Raw genomic sequence first — 16,642 nt, forward strand, 5'->3', positions numbered from 1 at the left:
AACCATGTTACCGTTGTCTGGGGAAATATCATTCACAGGAAATGTGTCGTTTCAAAGATTCTGAATGTCATCGTCACAAGAAAGGACACATTGCCAAAGCATGCAGAAGTAAACAACATGGTAAACAAGCATGGAAACGAAAGGATGATCAACATGCAACAAACTTAGTACAAAGTGACATTAGTTCAGAAACTCTTGACACTAGTTATACACTTTTCAATGTTGTGGGGTCAGATCAAGAGAAAGTGCGCCCTCTAGAGGTCGATTTTCAGATAAATGATAAGCCTGTAACCATGCAAATTGATACTGGGGCATCTGTGTCTCTGATGAGCGTAGAAACATATGTTAATGTTTTAGGTAAAATACCAGCTCTTAGTAAATCTACCTCTGTGCTTAGTACATATACTGGTGAGAAAATCAGAGTATTGGGTGCAATGAATGTTCATGCTAGGTATAATAGTCAAAGTGCTACTGTTCCAATCCTAGTAGTTGAAGGATGTGGTGCAAATTTATTAGGCCGAAATTGGTTGAAGGTATTCAAGCTAAAATGGGCTGATATTTGTCATAATAAGAGTTCACAGTTTTATGAAACACTGGTGGACAAGTATGCTGAAATCTTTCAAGAAGGGTTAGGCACTGTTAGGAAAATGTCCGGGAAAATTCATGTAGACCCAAATGCCCAACCAAAATTCTTCAAGCCTCGCCAAGTACCATATGCGATGAAAGCAAAAGTTAACCTAGAATTGGATCGACTTCTCCGTGATGGAATCATAGAACCAGTTGAGTTCTCTGACTGGGCCACACCTATTGTCCCTGTTCTGAAGGGTAATGGAAATGTCCGTATTTGTGGGGATTACAAGGTAACGATAAACCAGGTGTCAAAGGTCAACACATATCCAATTCCAAGAATTGAAGATTTATATGCTACATTGAGTGGAGGAAAAACCTTTACCAAGCTTGACTTAAGCAATGCATATCTACAACTTCCTCTGAATGAAGATTCCAAGAAATATACCACAATAAATACACTCCGTGGTCTCTTCCAGTATAACCGGCTCCCATTTGGTGTTTCTTCATCACCGTCGATATGGCAGAAATGTATGGACAGTCTATTGCAAGGTATACCACATGTCTGTGTATACATTGATGATATTCTGATTACTGGGGAGTCAGAATCTGAACATTCGCAGAATTTAGAGACAGTTCTGTGCAAGTTATCCGAAGCGGGGATTCGAGCAAGAAAAGAAAAATGTATTTTCAATGCAAAAGAAGTAGAATACCTAGGATACAAAATTGATGCTGAAGGGTTACATCCTGTTGAAAGTAAGGTCCGTGCTATAATGGAAGCACCCATTCCACGTAATGTCACAGAATTACAGTCATATTTGGGTTTTCTCAATTTCTATGGTCGTTTTGTGGGTAATCTGTCTACCGTGTTAGCCCCACTACACCTGTTACTAAACAAGAACACAAAATGGTTCTGGGGTAAAAAACAGGATGATGCTTTCAGGAAATCCAAAGAGTTGTTAAATACTTCAAGGTTGTTGGTTCATTATGATCCAAGTAAGGATTTGTTACTTGCATGTGATGCATCTCCTTATGGTATTGGAGCCGTACTCTCTCACATCACAAGTGAAGGCTCAGAGAAACCGATCGCATTCGTTTCGCGTACATTGGCACCAGCAGAAAAAAACTATTCACAGCTCGAAAAGGAGGGACTTGCAGTTGTATTTGGGGTTAAGAAATTTCATAATTATCTCTTTGGTAGGCACTTTAAAATATTGAGTGACCATAAACCCTTACAGTCATTATTTAATGAAGCCAAAGGTGTACCAATTATGACCTCACCACGAATACAACGATGGAGTTTAACATTGTCTGCATATGACTACACATTCGTGTATAGACCAGGAAAACTGATGGGTAATGCAGATGCACTAAGTAGGTTACCGTTACCTGAAAGTCCACCAGAAATTCCTATGCCAACAGATACTGTATTATTAATGGAGTTCTTAGATGTTTCACCAGTGACTGCAAGTGATATTAAGAAATGGACAGACCGCGATCCAGTCCTATCACGTGTTCGAAGATTTATTCATCATGGTTGGCCAGCGAGTATAAGGGCGGATGAATCAGAATTAAAGCCATATTTTGTCCGCAAAACAGAATTGAGTGTGCAAGACGACGTCATTCTTTGGGGAAGTAGAGTGATTGTGCCAGCACAGGGCCAATTACACATTCTGAGATTACTACACGAGTCTCATCCTGGAATTGTCCGAATGAAGGCCTTTTCACGAAATTATGTTTGGTGGCCATATCTGGACAAGGATATTGAAGCTACTGTGCAGAGTTGTAATGCATGCCAGATCAATGCTAAACTACCACCCACAACGCCCATGCATCCATGGGAATATCCTAAAGGACCTTGGGATCGTGTTCACATTGACTTTGCAGGACCTTTCCTGAACCGAATGTTTCTCATTGTGACTGACGCTTATTCCAAGTGGATGGAGGTAATTCCAATGGTTAGTACAACATCAGAAGCTACAATAAATAAACTGAGAGGACTGTTCTCATCGCTGGGATTACCAACTACACTGGTATCGGACAACGGTTCCCAATTCACAAGCAGTGAATTTCAAGCATTTATGAATGCAAATGGTATTATCCATTTAACGTCTCCACCATATCATCCGGGATCAAATGGCCTGGCAGAACGATCGGTTCAGACGTTCAAAGAAGGAATGAAAAAGCCTTGTAGTGGGAGTGTGGAAACAAAGTTGTCAAGATTTCTGTTCAAATATAGAGTGACGCCACACTCTACGACAGGTAAAACGCCTGCAGAGCTACTTATGGGACGAAAATTAAGGACACATTTGGACTTACTACAACCAAATGAGCGATCAACTGTACTTCGTGCTCAAGCAAAGCAAAAATCTGGGCATGACACGCATACAAAGTCCAGAGAGTTTGAAGTTGGAATGACTGTGTTTGTCTACAACTTTAGGCCAGGTCCACGTTGGTTAAATGGTAGAGTAGTAGAGAAGAATGCTTCTTCTTATATAGTTAGATTAGAAGATGGTCGTGAGGTGAGACGCCACACTGATCATGTTAGATTATCTAAAGTAGGGTTTAGTACAGGTTGCGACATGTATAGTTCCCTTTCTACACATGATGATGACAGAGAGATGCATGTTCCAGCAGTTTTACCATCTAGTTCAGGGGGAAATTTAGTAAGTAAACAGATTCCGATCGAACCACTTGCTTCTCCTAGTAAACCGTTGTTGCCTGTACCTGCTACACCCAAACCAATGTTGAGGGTTTCTACACGCATAAGAAAACCACCAGTTCGTTTAGATTTGTGAGTTTTTACTGTTATGTATTTTTGATGTTTTCAAAGTTCAAAGAATATACCCATATCCATGATGTGGATGACTATTGTGAAACCAAAACTGTAGAGTAGGGAAAATGGATGCTGAGGATCCATTTGAGGGTGATTTGTGCGAGTAACCTCTCCCCTCTGATGATAGGATTTAACGTTTATTGTTATTTTGTTAAAGTAGGCAAAGAACATTTGAATTTAAACTTTGAGATTCTATTGTACAAGTTCTCAGCTTAAAAAGGGGGAAGTGTAATGTATACTTGTACTCATGTTATATATATTTGTGAGACGCCCCTTACTTGTAGGTCATTGGAGATGACCCCTAACACGTGATGTAAGTTATTCTCTGGTATGACGACATTCTTGTAATGGCGGCCTGTATGAAACATCATGTGAATGAATAAAAGCTATTTCTGCCTCACTGGTTGGACTTGTGTGAATACATTACATTAACATATTACAAGACACTTCGCGATGGGCGTCTTTCGCGGGAAGTAATATTTCCGAAAATTTTTGTTTAATATTTTAAACTGGCTTGGCAATTCCAACCACCAATTAGACAATGTCACAGCGTTTCGGCTACTTTTCCAATAAATCCAAAATCACTAGATAATTGTGTTTACTTTACATTTGTACTATGATTACATTTGAAGTTTTGATCATTTTAATGCATACATTACACTCACAAAAATACCCCCAAAATAAGAGAATTTAGAATATAGCCTTGACAAAAAAGCATTATTTTTCCTTGTCTTAATATTGCATTTTTTTTCAATCTGTCTAACTTTAAAGTTCAGTTCACAACTGACGGTTTTGCAATATTAGAGGTTGTAAACTTGTCCATGGAGGCTGTAAACTGCAAATTTTAATTATAAATATTGTATTCACTGACATTTAATTTGTATTTACATTTAGCATAAGTTCCACAGTATTATTTTCTTACTGGTGTGAATACAGTGACTGTGTAGTGTACTCGGCAGTTTTTTTGTTTTGTCGATTGTTGTCAGTTGTACACAAATCAACAACGGTTAATAGGTATATTATTTCCACTTTGCAGTATATCGTAGACAGTACTTGTATACTTTGTTCTCCAGCGGATTGTTCGGAAGCATGAGATTGTAATGTACATTTCGTTCATTAATGTTGTACGATGACGCTTCCTCTGGGGCCTTCACATTCCCATGTTGACTATGTCCCGGCCCGTTTACTTACTTGTTGTCAGTGTCTGACTGGTATATACAAACTAGGACCAAATAAACGTCACAATATTAAAAAAGAAACCTAAAAGTCAGTTGCCCATGCCAAGAGAGCCGCAGAACCAATGAAAACAATCTGTCAGCCGTCGCTGTCCACAGCAGCTGAACAAGAAGTCAATTCTGGGCTAGTTCCATTGCCAATTTTTGGAGAGTAGAGGACTATTTATATAGGGGATGCTCCAGTAAGAAATTGTTAAAATTGCCCAATTGGCATATCAACATCCTGTATTGAAACAGCACATATTCTGTATTCACTAAAACAACGTTGTTATGTTTCTTGACTTACAACGAACTCGAAACAACAGAAACAGCCCGATCAAAACAACCTGGGTCCTTGAAAATCGAATCTTATCGCCCTTGCGTTTCCGAGCGAAAATGCCACAAACGACCGATTTTCGCCAAATCTTTTATGTTTTTTTGATTATATAATTAAATCAGTCTAGCCGTTAGATAGGTGATTTATTAGAGACGCTAGGGGAATCAAATTTTGACGATGTTTATCACTCCGGCGACGAAAAATCGGCGATAATAGCCAAGGGGATGAGGAACTGAATTTCAAAAACATATTTTATATATAGGGTACATAATTACTCGTTTATATCCCGATTGGTCGCTGAGGGCGTCGTATCGATTTATATCGTTTCTTGATATATGATTTCACCCTCGTCCTTTGGCTGGTTCCCGCCTCAAGTGCCATAGCGTACCAAGCCACGACAAGCCGGTAACTAGTAATTGGTTCGGCATTGTGATTAGTCCGTCACTTTTCGCTGCTTGTTCTGTTCCCCTTGGTTACCTGACGTCAGCGCTTACGCTCGTAGAGCAGGGGTTTCCTTTTACTCTTGAAAGTTGGGTGAATATAAAACTGTTTCTTTTGTCATAAATTTGCACAGAAACATGCGAGAAATGCCAGAAATATCTCAAATATGTAAGTCTAAGCAGGCAGAATGTATGGGCATTGCGTAATGAAGACTTGTTTACAAAAAACAAATATCAAAATGTTTTCAGATAACGTCTCTTTGTCACGTGACTTTGGGCCGGAATCCCGGCCCAGTGGAACAGTATGGCGATTACTAGTTACCTGCGTCTTACTTTCCATTAGTAATGGACGCCAGGAACCAGTGAACCTCGTCTTTAACTTGAATTGCAATTATTTCCAACGCTGAGGGCGTCGGTTTTATTGGCAGCGTTTGTTGGTTGAGAGTTCGTTCTATACGTCGCTATTTGAATGTCATTCGCTGGATGACAGACGACCACATTCATTTCATCAATCAACATATCGGATATTCTTTAGGCGCTGACCGTAGGATATATACATATCGATCGTGGTCGTCCGTGTTGTAGGATGACGACTCACTGTCTAGCCGCTTGCTGAATAATTGAAACGCGGGAAAAGAGTGTTGATCTCCACACACTGTCGTCTGCCGATGCACAGGTCGCTGGTGAGTAAATGTGCGTGTATGCGATGTTCAGACCTGGTTTACAGGTAGATAGTTGGAACGAAACTCAGCTGAAAAAGCCAAAACAGATACGTGTCCGTGTATTGAGCACAGGGTGTGACTATGAGATTCGTATGATCAAAAATGTTGACCCGTCTTTGGTCTGTCCTAGATAGAAGACATTTGATAACCAAACGTCTTATTGATTTAATGGTACTTCGTTTACCGATACACAACCCAGACACGTGCCTTTTGTAAAAAAAATCAAGCATGAATAGGTGATAACATGCTGTATTTGCAATTAGTGATACCGTAGTCGTTTCTCTAACAAAAGCTCTTCCTTTTTCCGTGAATTGGCATTCGTGTTTGTGTGGCCCTGTTACGGTTCATTAATTGACAATCCCCCCCCCACGTGCGTGCGCGCGCTCAGCTTGCCGACAATTAGATTTGTGGTCTATTGGTTTTCTCGGCACTGCATTCACTAAATTGTCACATACCTGCTGGGTTCACATGTCAAATTTAACTCACAGTTGTTTTCTGACTAGAAGAATCTCTCCAATCATCAAACGTGTCTATTGTTGACTTATTGTAGCATTTCTAACATTGCGCCACTTAGCATCAGTGAAGACCCCCATGCAGTTCAATCGTCACCCGTGTCGATGTACTCATCTAAATCATTTGAGTTAATCTCATCATTTCCAATCGTCAATCGTAGTTGGACCGAGCTCTAACTGCCTTTGTAATACCGCGTGATCGAGTGAGTGTCTGTATACCTCGTAAAGCCAAGGTTTGGATATTGAAAATTCAATGAACGAATCAATTCATATATATGTGACTCCTTTATGTCTTCACCTAGCAAAAGATATTGATAATTCCGAAAAGATTTACGCTAGCCGTTATATGAATGTTTTGCTAACTATTGTCCTTGGTTGGCTAATCAATACATATTATTGCGTATGGGGGTTTAAACTATCTTCGGTTGGGGAATCGTAACATGAAGATCGGAATTCTGCTTCGCGTAAGCGCTAAACACAACTAGTAGTAGAAAGTACACAATGTTCAATGTTCTCTCGGACGTTGTGGTAAAATGATTAATAATTGGTCTTAAAATTCAAAAGGGGTGACCTAATGGCGATACAGAAAACATCTCAGGGGTGTGATGTATTTCTCAGACTAATCGCAGTGGAGAATGCTTCACATCGAATATTGATTTAGTCCATCGGTCACTTGAACACACTAATAAGATGAAAAATCATTCACAACCGAACAACAGAGCTGCTCGGTGACGTTCTGCCATTGGCAAGGCGGAATACCGTGTAGCTGCTTCGTTGTTTACTATGCACGTACATGTATTACTTAACACCTAAAAGGCGTCAAACTCAATTTTGTCGATAATACGACTTTAAAGAAAGGAAAGGCAATTAAGATCACTTTAGGTTTTATTATATCGGAGACACCGCCGCTTAACCGGTCACAAAGAGACCACGTCACCAATTACTATAATTATTGCTGATCGTTTAACGTTTCATTGCCGGAAGCCCGTTGTCACAGTGTAATATCCGCTATTAAAACCAAATAAATACGAGAGGTGTTACACGAAGATTAATTATCTTGTATTGTTTTCATTTAGCACCGAGACCGTCGTTGATTATGCCGCGAGAAAGAGAATATTGGCTGACAAAACAATATTATTATTATGTTTGAAATGAGTTTTGACCAGCGATCACGTGCTGATTTTACAAATGAATTAATGAATTCCAAGTTTCTTTACAAACCGGAACGGCCCGAGGAATGTCGTAAATTATCGAGAAACGCCGAATATACTAGAGGAACACCCGACGAATTTGATACCCATCTAATGAGACAAAAGAACTCGGCGCCCGAAATTAATTTGACTTTAGTTTTCTGGATTTTGATTTGTCAATATCCACTCTTCGATATATAATAGTTCTGTCATTGAAATATCTAAATAAGATATCAAATTGTGTTAAGTAAAATGTCTTGGCGGAACAACTACTGAAATACTCAGATACGCTAAGCAGCTGATGACACGTGACTCGTGTTTCTGAATACCATTCGATGATTAGTTGATTCGGAAAATCGCATTCTGCATTTGAATCGAGATAATACTAGCTTCATGTGACAGTGAATGACATTTTCAACAATTTTAAATTTTCCACGCGGCAATCACATAACCATGCCAATTAAATACCATATAAACGCACACATCAACGTCTATTATTTTGCTAACGATGAGCAAAAGTGACCAAAACAATGTCGTCTGCGACTGAGATCTTTCTCCTCCCACACGTACTGCAGATAATTTGTGTCCATATAGAAATGTTTTAAATTGATTTAGAAACACGTGCTAACTATCATTCAAGGCTGTATACTTGGTGTGCACGTTCTACGCGCCGTGGTAACGTCGACGAGTACTAATCTGTCGTAAGTGTGAAGCGACTGTGAAATGTCAAATTAACCAATAGATTACTGTCTCTACATCACGTGATATTTTGTTCGAATACGTCATACTTATCCGCATTGTAGTCGCCTTTGATCGCAGTTGGTAGTTATAAAACACGCGCTGCGCGACAACTACCGCCCTTTAACGCCGAGATTTTGTAGGTAAACGTTCAACTTATAATACCGTGAACTCCCGAAAATATATCAGTCAAAAATACATCAAAACAGTCGCTTTGTACAAATGTCGGTAAACCTGAGCCATTGACGGTACCGCGTCACGTACAAACTTCGAACGAACCTGCATCTTTTACAGGTATAATCGAATAAAATATCACGCGCACTTGAAACACGCAAATCGCCCATATCAACGCTAAATGTATTGCATTATGCGCGTGCACGAGTATGCTTGTTCCGCCGGTAATACTAGTACATTCACCCTGCATTGCGAATCACAGTAGTGATTTGGTGCTAATGTCTGAGATCATTAATTTACTATTGAGACATAGAGATCTCGTCATTCTTTCTGCACTGTGGCGCGGGTCGCGATTCGGAATTATACGCAACTATAATAATACCTGAAAATGGACGTTGTTGGCTATGCAAAATATTCGTATCACTAAATCGAATATGACAGATATTGTCAGACATGTTTTTTCTAGTTAATTACGCGTAAGGCACGGTAACGTGTGTTTATGTGTATCGTAACGAGGCTGCGAAGATGTGAACGCGTTTTGTCAAAAAGTAAAATGTCTGAGATCATTAATTTACTATTGAGACATAGAGATCTCGTCATTCTTTCTGCACTGTGGCGCGGGTCGCGATTCGGAATTATACGCAACTATAAATAATACCTGAAAATGGACTTTGTTGGCTATGCAACATATTCGTATCACTAAATCGAATATGACAGATATTGTCAGACATGTAAGGCACGGTAACGTGTGTTTATGTGTATCGTAAGGAGGCTGCGAAGATGTGAACGCGTTTTGTCAAAAAGTAAAACATTTTAATTATGTTTGTATTCGTGTTGTTGTTGTAAATATTCAGTGGGAAAATAAGAAGTTTACTTCACGAATAATTTTTCTCCCGCCACACGAATCTATTCAATTTGATTGGTCTGCTACCTGGGTTCAAGTGAGGTTAACAATTTACATAACCGTTTACAATGACGTAGATTGTCCTAAGATGTTTTAATTTATCCACGAGCACTTCGCTAAATGACGAGAGGCGCTTACCTGTCAAATCCAATTGTTTTGTCTGCATCTGAATGAGGCTTTTTCTCAAATGAAAATAGTTGAGTTGATACATTGTTATTAGGATGTTGGTCAGACTCCGGTGCAAGTGTCTCCCGGCAAATATATTGTTCACAAACGTTCTCAAATGTGAAATTAAGTACGTATAGATATGTACATGTTGGTGAGCAGAATTCGATGTGCAAAATTGTAGATAAATAATCCTTGCTGTAAATTTTTAAATAGGGTGTCAGCTGTTATTTAATTTTTATATTTTAAAAGTCGACGAGTTCTTTAAAATGTTGTATAGAGATGCATATACCGCTATAATGAACAGAAAGTGTAAACTAAGTGTTCTGCATTCCTGTCAGAGTAAAATGGCCCCTCTTCAAATTGAAATTGTCACCTTTTAATTTCGGGGCCAATTTTGCTAACGGCAATGATTTCTTGTCTGATTTGGTGATACAAAATTTCACTGATTGCTAAAAAAAAGTGCTCACCGAATTTTCCTCATCATACTTCATATTCTACCGGCGGACTTCCCGTTGTGTAGTATCAACATTTATAATAGAAGGGTATGCACCAGTGCGGGATGTGATGAAGATCTAGTTTGAAGTCACGCGAATCGCGAGAAAATCAGAAAATCTCAAAATATACTTTAAAAATACAAATGTAGTATGAGTCAATGAAAAACAGTGGTTAGATTTTATTCGTGCATTACGTGTTTTTAAAGATAAACTCTCGCGAGACATAGACTGAAATTCTTGTGTACATGAGTCTAGCATATTATATACTAGCGGGAAACATGTAAAAAACACCTTTTGACTACAAATGCATTATAACTACATTTGTCTGAGGTCTGGCGTTCCCATGAAAATACTTACGAAAAACAGCAATCCCACTTCCATTTAGTTAATTCGACCAGATTGACTAAAGACTTAGTAATAGGGCACAAACAGTTAGGATTTTCCCAGATTTCATTAAGGCTCAACAAAGGCTTCGAACTATCAACTTCTAATATTAAAACTCGACATTACGGCTTCCTTATGTATGCAGTGGCCATTATTTTTTAAGGGTATTATCCCATTTTACCTGCCAGCTACTCACTAATCTAATTTACTGCAATACTATTATGAGGCGAAACACGAGTTTAGGATTTAATCTCAAAAAGGTGAATAGATCAAACTTATTGAAATGACTACAGTTGGGATATTGTATCTAAGCACTATATAGTAGTTCAGTATTTTAGCCAACCTTCTCAGATTGCCGCTTACGTCGTCCACGCATTAATATACGTTGAATGAAACATGTTCCGACAGGTGTCCCCCTTCCCCATTATTGATTTTATTTTTACTGCCGGGATTGGATCTTACTGAGATAAAAGTAGAATTATGCTATACAGATCGTATCCGCGACTTGTTCATCGTTGTCTTGAAAGAATGTCGATGAACATTTTATATTATATTGTGCATTGGCAAGATAGTTTGAACTGGTTCATTATGTAGAGCAAGGAGCCGAGAGTTCCAATCTCTGTCATGAAGGCAGGATATCGTTATGGCGAACATGGCATTCTAACTGCCTTTGTGTGCATGAATATATATATCGCTTCACAGGTGTAGATCTATAACTCCATATTATCCGTATACTTTGAGTTGTTTCATGGTTTACTGGTCTAAGTAGTTGTGATCAGAGAATTCAGAATGTTTATGAAGATCAGCTATATTCTGAAGTCATTCGAACATGCTATTTAAGTAATATGCTGTTTAATTGTGTTCTTTGTTAAACATTCGTTGATTAAGTCAATTTGTTCTTACTGTGAATTGGCTGCTATCAGCAAGACAGTGTTACCCAAAAAGGAGGTTATCTCGTGCGATATTTTTGACAAATAACCCCAAAACCTGTCGCAGTGTAAACAGCATAGGTTGAAATATCGGGGAAATATCTTCTTTTCATATATAGACAACCATCCTAAACCTGAAATGAACCCAGGTTTTCTGTTGGGCTAAACCTCATAAATTTGGCATCTTCGGGTTGTCACAAATTTTCTGCATATTTCGTGATTGTCTTCTAGCAGAGACCCACAATTGCCTGAGACAACATTTTCAACTTCGCAAAATTGCTCCCCACCCCATCCTATTACATCCACTTCATTATTCCATATCTCTTGGTACAAATATACAACACAATGAAGTGTTTTTCAAAACTACTACTTGTATTATCAATTCTAAGATAAGAGAGCCTTCAGTTAGTGGGAGTGGTTGTGAACCCTTCATTGATTCTGGTGAGGATGGAAGTGTTGATGTTGCACATGTGTTACAGACTAGGGCTCAGAATTTAGCTGAGAAGTGAGAAAAAGCCATTACGAAGGTTTATCGTTCCTGAGTTTAAGGAGTTGCATAGTGAGGCTGATACTAATGGTGCTGAGAAACCTATTAATGTGGATGCAGTGCGAGAGGCACAGCAGTCTGATTCCACATCAGAGCGTGATAGGAAGTTAGTGAGTACAGATGATAAGTTGATCCCAGGTCGTAACAATCAGGCAAGGTTTTTGATGAACAAGGGGCTGATGTATAGAGAGTTTCAGTCACCTCATGGTGATAGAGGACGAGTGTGTTAGTTGTACCATTGTGTTACCGTGACCAAGTACTAGCACTTGCTCATGAGTCAGTTATGGAAGGTCATCTGGGTGCTAAGTAGACTACAGTTAGAATAGCAACTCAGTTGGTCTGGTATGCAGTTCCATTTCAAATGATAGCTATGGAAATGATTGCTCCGATCAGTCCAGCGACTGAGAGAGGTCATAGGTACATTTAAACTGTTGTAATTAAAGGAATTAAAGGTAAAGAAAATATAGGTGCAGACTATTTAAGCAGGGTTTAGAATGCTTAGAATTACTGTTACAATATATTTTTTTCTAATTTTGAGAAATGTAAATTTATTGGCAGTTGATGCTGATTATTGTACTGGAAATGTGCCATGTTCAGACTTGATGAGGGGGGCAGTGTCATGAGAAGAAACGGTGTGATAACTGTCATAAAGGTGATTGACTGGTCATACTTGTTTTCAACTCTGGAAGGACAGTTGAATCTATCAGGTGTGCTTGTGATTTACATAACAATGGGGGTTTACAACTTTGGAAGGACAATAGGAATCAACCAGGTGTGTTTTGATTTACATAACAAAAGATGTTTACGATCTACTGAGTTGTCATAGCTTCTAGAAAGAACACATTCTGATTGGCTCATGGGGAAACCCAGGTGGTGTCCCTGAATCTGGGCCATTTATGCCTATAAATTGGACAGACTGAGGACAGTTGGGGTCCATCATTTCAACTGTTTACCCTGTGTGTAGCTACTGTGATATTTTGAGACAAGTGACACAGGCTTCAACCATCATTCTGTGAGACTTGTATGAACTGCTCTACGATCTCCTGCTATCAGCGGTGCCCTCCAGAATAACAGCATTCCTCTGCAAGCAAGACTCCTGTATTTCTTCGTTGTTGTGTTGCAGAGTCTATTGCCTGTCATCCATTTCTACATCCTGGAACTGTGAGTTATCACTAATGTACACTTCCCTAGGCAATCCCCTATTTTAGTGACTTTATTCATTGTATTTTTCTGTGCTCTATTTCTTGTAATTATTTTGAGAGATATTAAATCCGGGAGCTTTAACTTGATATTTTGGTGTGTGTGTATTTCATTTCTCTACTATTGTCTTGTCTAGCAGTACAAGCAGTACATTCTAGCAGTGGAAGAACCCAGTCCTGTCTAGTGTGAGTTTTGTGGATGCCCTCTCATTAGCAATAAGCTGTGACACTTGCCTGGTGTTAATAATTGCATGACATGATATTTTAACACGAATATGCAAATGTACAACCCAGAGATGGGTGATAGCATGAACGGACAGCTTTAGGTTTCACATACACAATCCAGGCATTTAATATCAAAATCCGACCTTGTAAAACACAGGAAATTAGCATCTGAGTTAATGAAAAATTATAGATATGCATGTAAATGATTAACTCTCTTGTTTTACGGCATTTTGCAGGCACTCGAACGAACCGCTCTTGCAGGATGACGGGTGACGCAAGGGGAACTGCCTTCTTCCTCTTCTTAGTGTACGCTGTGGCGCAATGGTAAGAAAACACATATGTTTCATATTTTAGCAGAGAATGGTAGTTTTAACCAAACCGTTACCATGGTAACCAACTATTTATACATATATTTAATATAGCTACATCGATCGCCTTGTCTTTAGTCTACCACATATGTTAAAATTGTGGCATGTTTCATGTATGTAGTGTTTTATTTACCGAACAAACAGTTGAACATTCAGGCAAAATTAAAGTCATAGTCTAAAATGCATTAATATTCACGTAACTATGACAAGGATTAACAGAGTTTGCGAAATATCTTCACAAAATAATGTAACAGACATATTAAGTATAGTGAGATTCACTAGACTAAGTACACAGATAAAAAAGCATTTTCATCTTTGTTGTCTAAAATTACAATATGTTAGGAAACCATCTATTTGTTCACGTATTTTAATATGCAAATGTCTTTAGTTTGACACCCAACTTGGTTCGCCTGTAAATTTCATGTTTGAAATTAAAACTAATATTCACATTTGTGGTGCAAATATGTAAACAAATTGTTAATCCTTTGTGCTATTCACCTTCCTATGTTATGGCAAACGCCATAACAATGTATTTCATTTTGATGTGTGCTACAACAGATATTAAGAGCAAATGGCCGAAAAGCTTCAAAACATGTGTTTTCAACTCAAATATTGTTCCATTCTCTGTGACCTTGGTAATCTTCAGATAAGGATATAGTATCTGATTATATGATAACACTGCAATATGCGCAAGTCAGGTGAAACAACAGTGACCTTCGGTCTAGCCATATTGCTTTATAATTTATTGATATTGTGTTTAAGCAATAACAATTTTATTCTAAAATAGTAAATTCAGTCACGGTATATTTTTTAAGATCATTGATGAATCGTAATTGGTTTTAAAAGACAATGTTCTTTTAATTATTGATTCTGGATTGCCAGAGCAAAGCTAATGAATATGCAAATTGCTGTTGTATGGGGCTAACACTTTGAATTGAATATTTTTTGTGTATTCATTGCCTTTTTGAACATTCTCTCGTGGTTCGTAGAGGTCTAATTTAACTAATTTCCTAGTCGATGAGGCATCCACAATGCGACGTGAATCGTCAAAGTGCGCTCCCTAATTCTGTGGAAGTACTTTGTTATCGTTGATTCGTAAAGCGATTACGACAGGAAATGTCTGAGTTTTTTTTATGAATTTAAATTCCTTTTTACAATTGTGTAGAATATTCATCTCAGCAGCTCGTAAGTTCTTTGTAAAGTTATAATGAATAATATTATATCGCGTATATAGGTATAATAACGGTGGATTGTCGATTAATAACTACTGGCAGTGGAGGTTCCATACGTTAATAATTACACCATAAGCTTCGTTAATGTTTTTTTATGAGTGGCAATACTCCATGCACAATGCAATTCAACTACGTCATTGTGTCGCAATATGACGCTATAATAATCAATGTATGTTCCCAATAAAATCAGGGGTAATCATTATATCGGACTTGTCACAGCTTGATTCAATTACATTTTTTCGCTAACGGGGAATATCAAATTACATTCACGCCGAACAACGTGATAACGTTATTTAGAATGTACTGGCAATCACTGTTTTTTGTTCGTGAACAAAATTCAAAGCCACAATGTCAACTAATTCGTTTCCACCTCGCCAATTTGCATTTCTATGATGTATGTTTCACAGCCGCGATTTAATTTTCTCTATTGGGGAGTGAAGTCCTTGCTAATAATTACATTAGTGTGGTTACATTTTTTTTTCATTTTCAGGTTTAAACAGGTTTTGTTGCTCCTTGCTCTTATATTAAGTGACATGTCTATAAAGTGTACCATTTAAACAAAACTCACATGATGTATTACGACACACAATGGATAACTTGTGACCATTGTCAAAGAGTGCACTCTCTAAAATACGACAATACAACTACACTTTTCATTCAAAGTTTAGTGTCAACACATATACGTATGAATCAGTGGAGAACTTCTGATGAGACCACTGAAGAGATCGGAATACCCGGAAAGCCACTAGCATAACCACTGAAAAGATTGAAGATTAAAAATGGTTGCATTATTGGGAGGCAGCATATGTATAAGCATAAGCATGATTGACAGGGTAATTGCGCTAATTGCGTTGACACCTTCCTTCTTCAATACCCTTAGTTCTTAATTAGACTTTTGTGCGGGGAGTCGTGGATGTATATAATCTTATTACAACTCCCCGGTGGTGTATTCGTCAAAACAAGTATTGCAGGTAACGCTGTGTTTCGTTTCAATTATAGGTTTTAATATTAATACCCCGGCGTGTATTATTTTCTTATCCACGAACATTTTTTGTGCCGCGGTAAGTGAGAACACAAGTTACATTTGCACTGTGTGGCGACACTGGCTAACCCATTTGGTGTGATATTGCCCAGTCAGTGGAATTTATTTAGCATTTGATGTAATCACAACAAATATTTACAATATCCATGTGAAAACACTAAGGCCAGCATATACACATGATAAGCAAATATGGATTACTGTTGTCAACTGTTGGCTATTACAATATATATATTATGGTCAAATCAATCGACCATACACTGCGGCAATTATTAGGTGTTAATATCATGATGGTAAAATACTCATGATTGATTGGTGCATTATGCCATCATTATTTCCGTTATATTAGTCACTCGAAAGTGCACGTGGTTACAAGAAGTTCGCTGAATTAGAGTTGCATTGATAAATGTGTAAATATACAGC

General features: G+C 38.2%; 1 protein-coding gene across 1 annotated transcript in view; it reads left to right on the plus strand.

The window, feature by feature from the left end:
- Positions 1–5,867: 5,867 nt before the first annotated feature.
- Positions 5,868–16,642, plus strand: part of LOC102805266 (glycine receptor subunit alphaZ1-like) — a 63,726-nt gene continuing 52,951 nt past the window's right edge. Inside the window, exons 1-2 of the mRNA XM_085507673.1 lie at positions 5,868–6,077; positions 13,817–13,904. Of these exons, the coding sequence (XP_085363799.1) occupies positions 13,843–13,904 (62 nt within the window). The 5' untranslated portion in view covers positions 5,868–6,077; positions 13,817–13,842. The remainder of the gene's footprint in view (positions 6,078–13,816; positions 13,905–16,642) is intronic.

This window comes from Saccoglossus kowalevskii, chromosome 14 (assembly GCF_978046115.1).
Source record: "Saccoglossus kowalevskii chromosome 14, keSacKowa6.1, whole genome shotgun sequence".
Classification (NCBI taxonomy): Eukaryota; Metazoa; Hemichordata; class Enteropneusta; family Harrimaniidae; genus Saccoglossus; species Saccoglossus kowalevskii.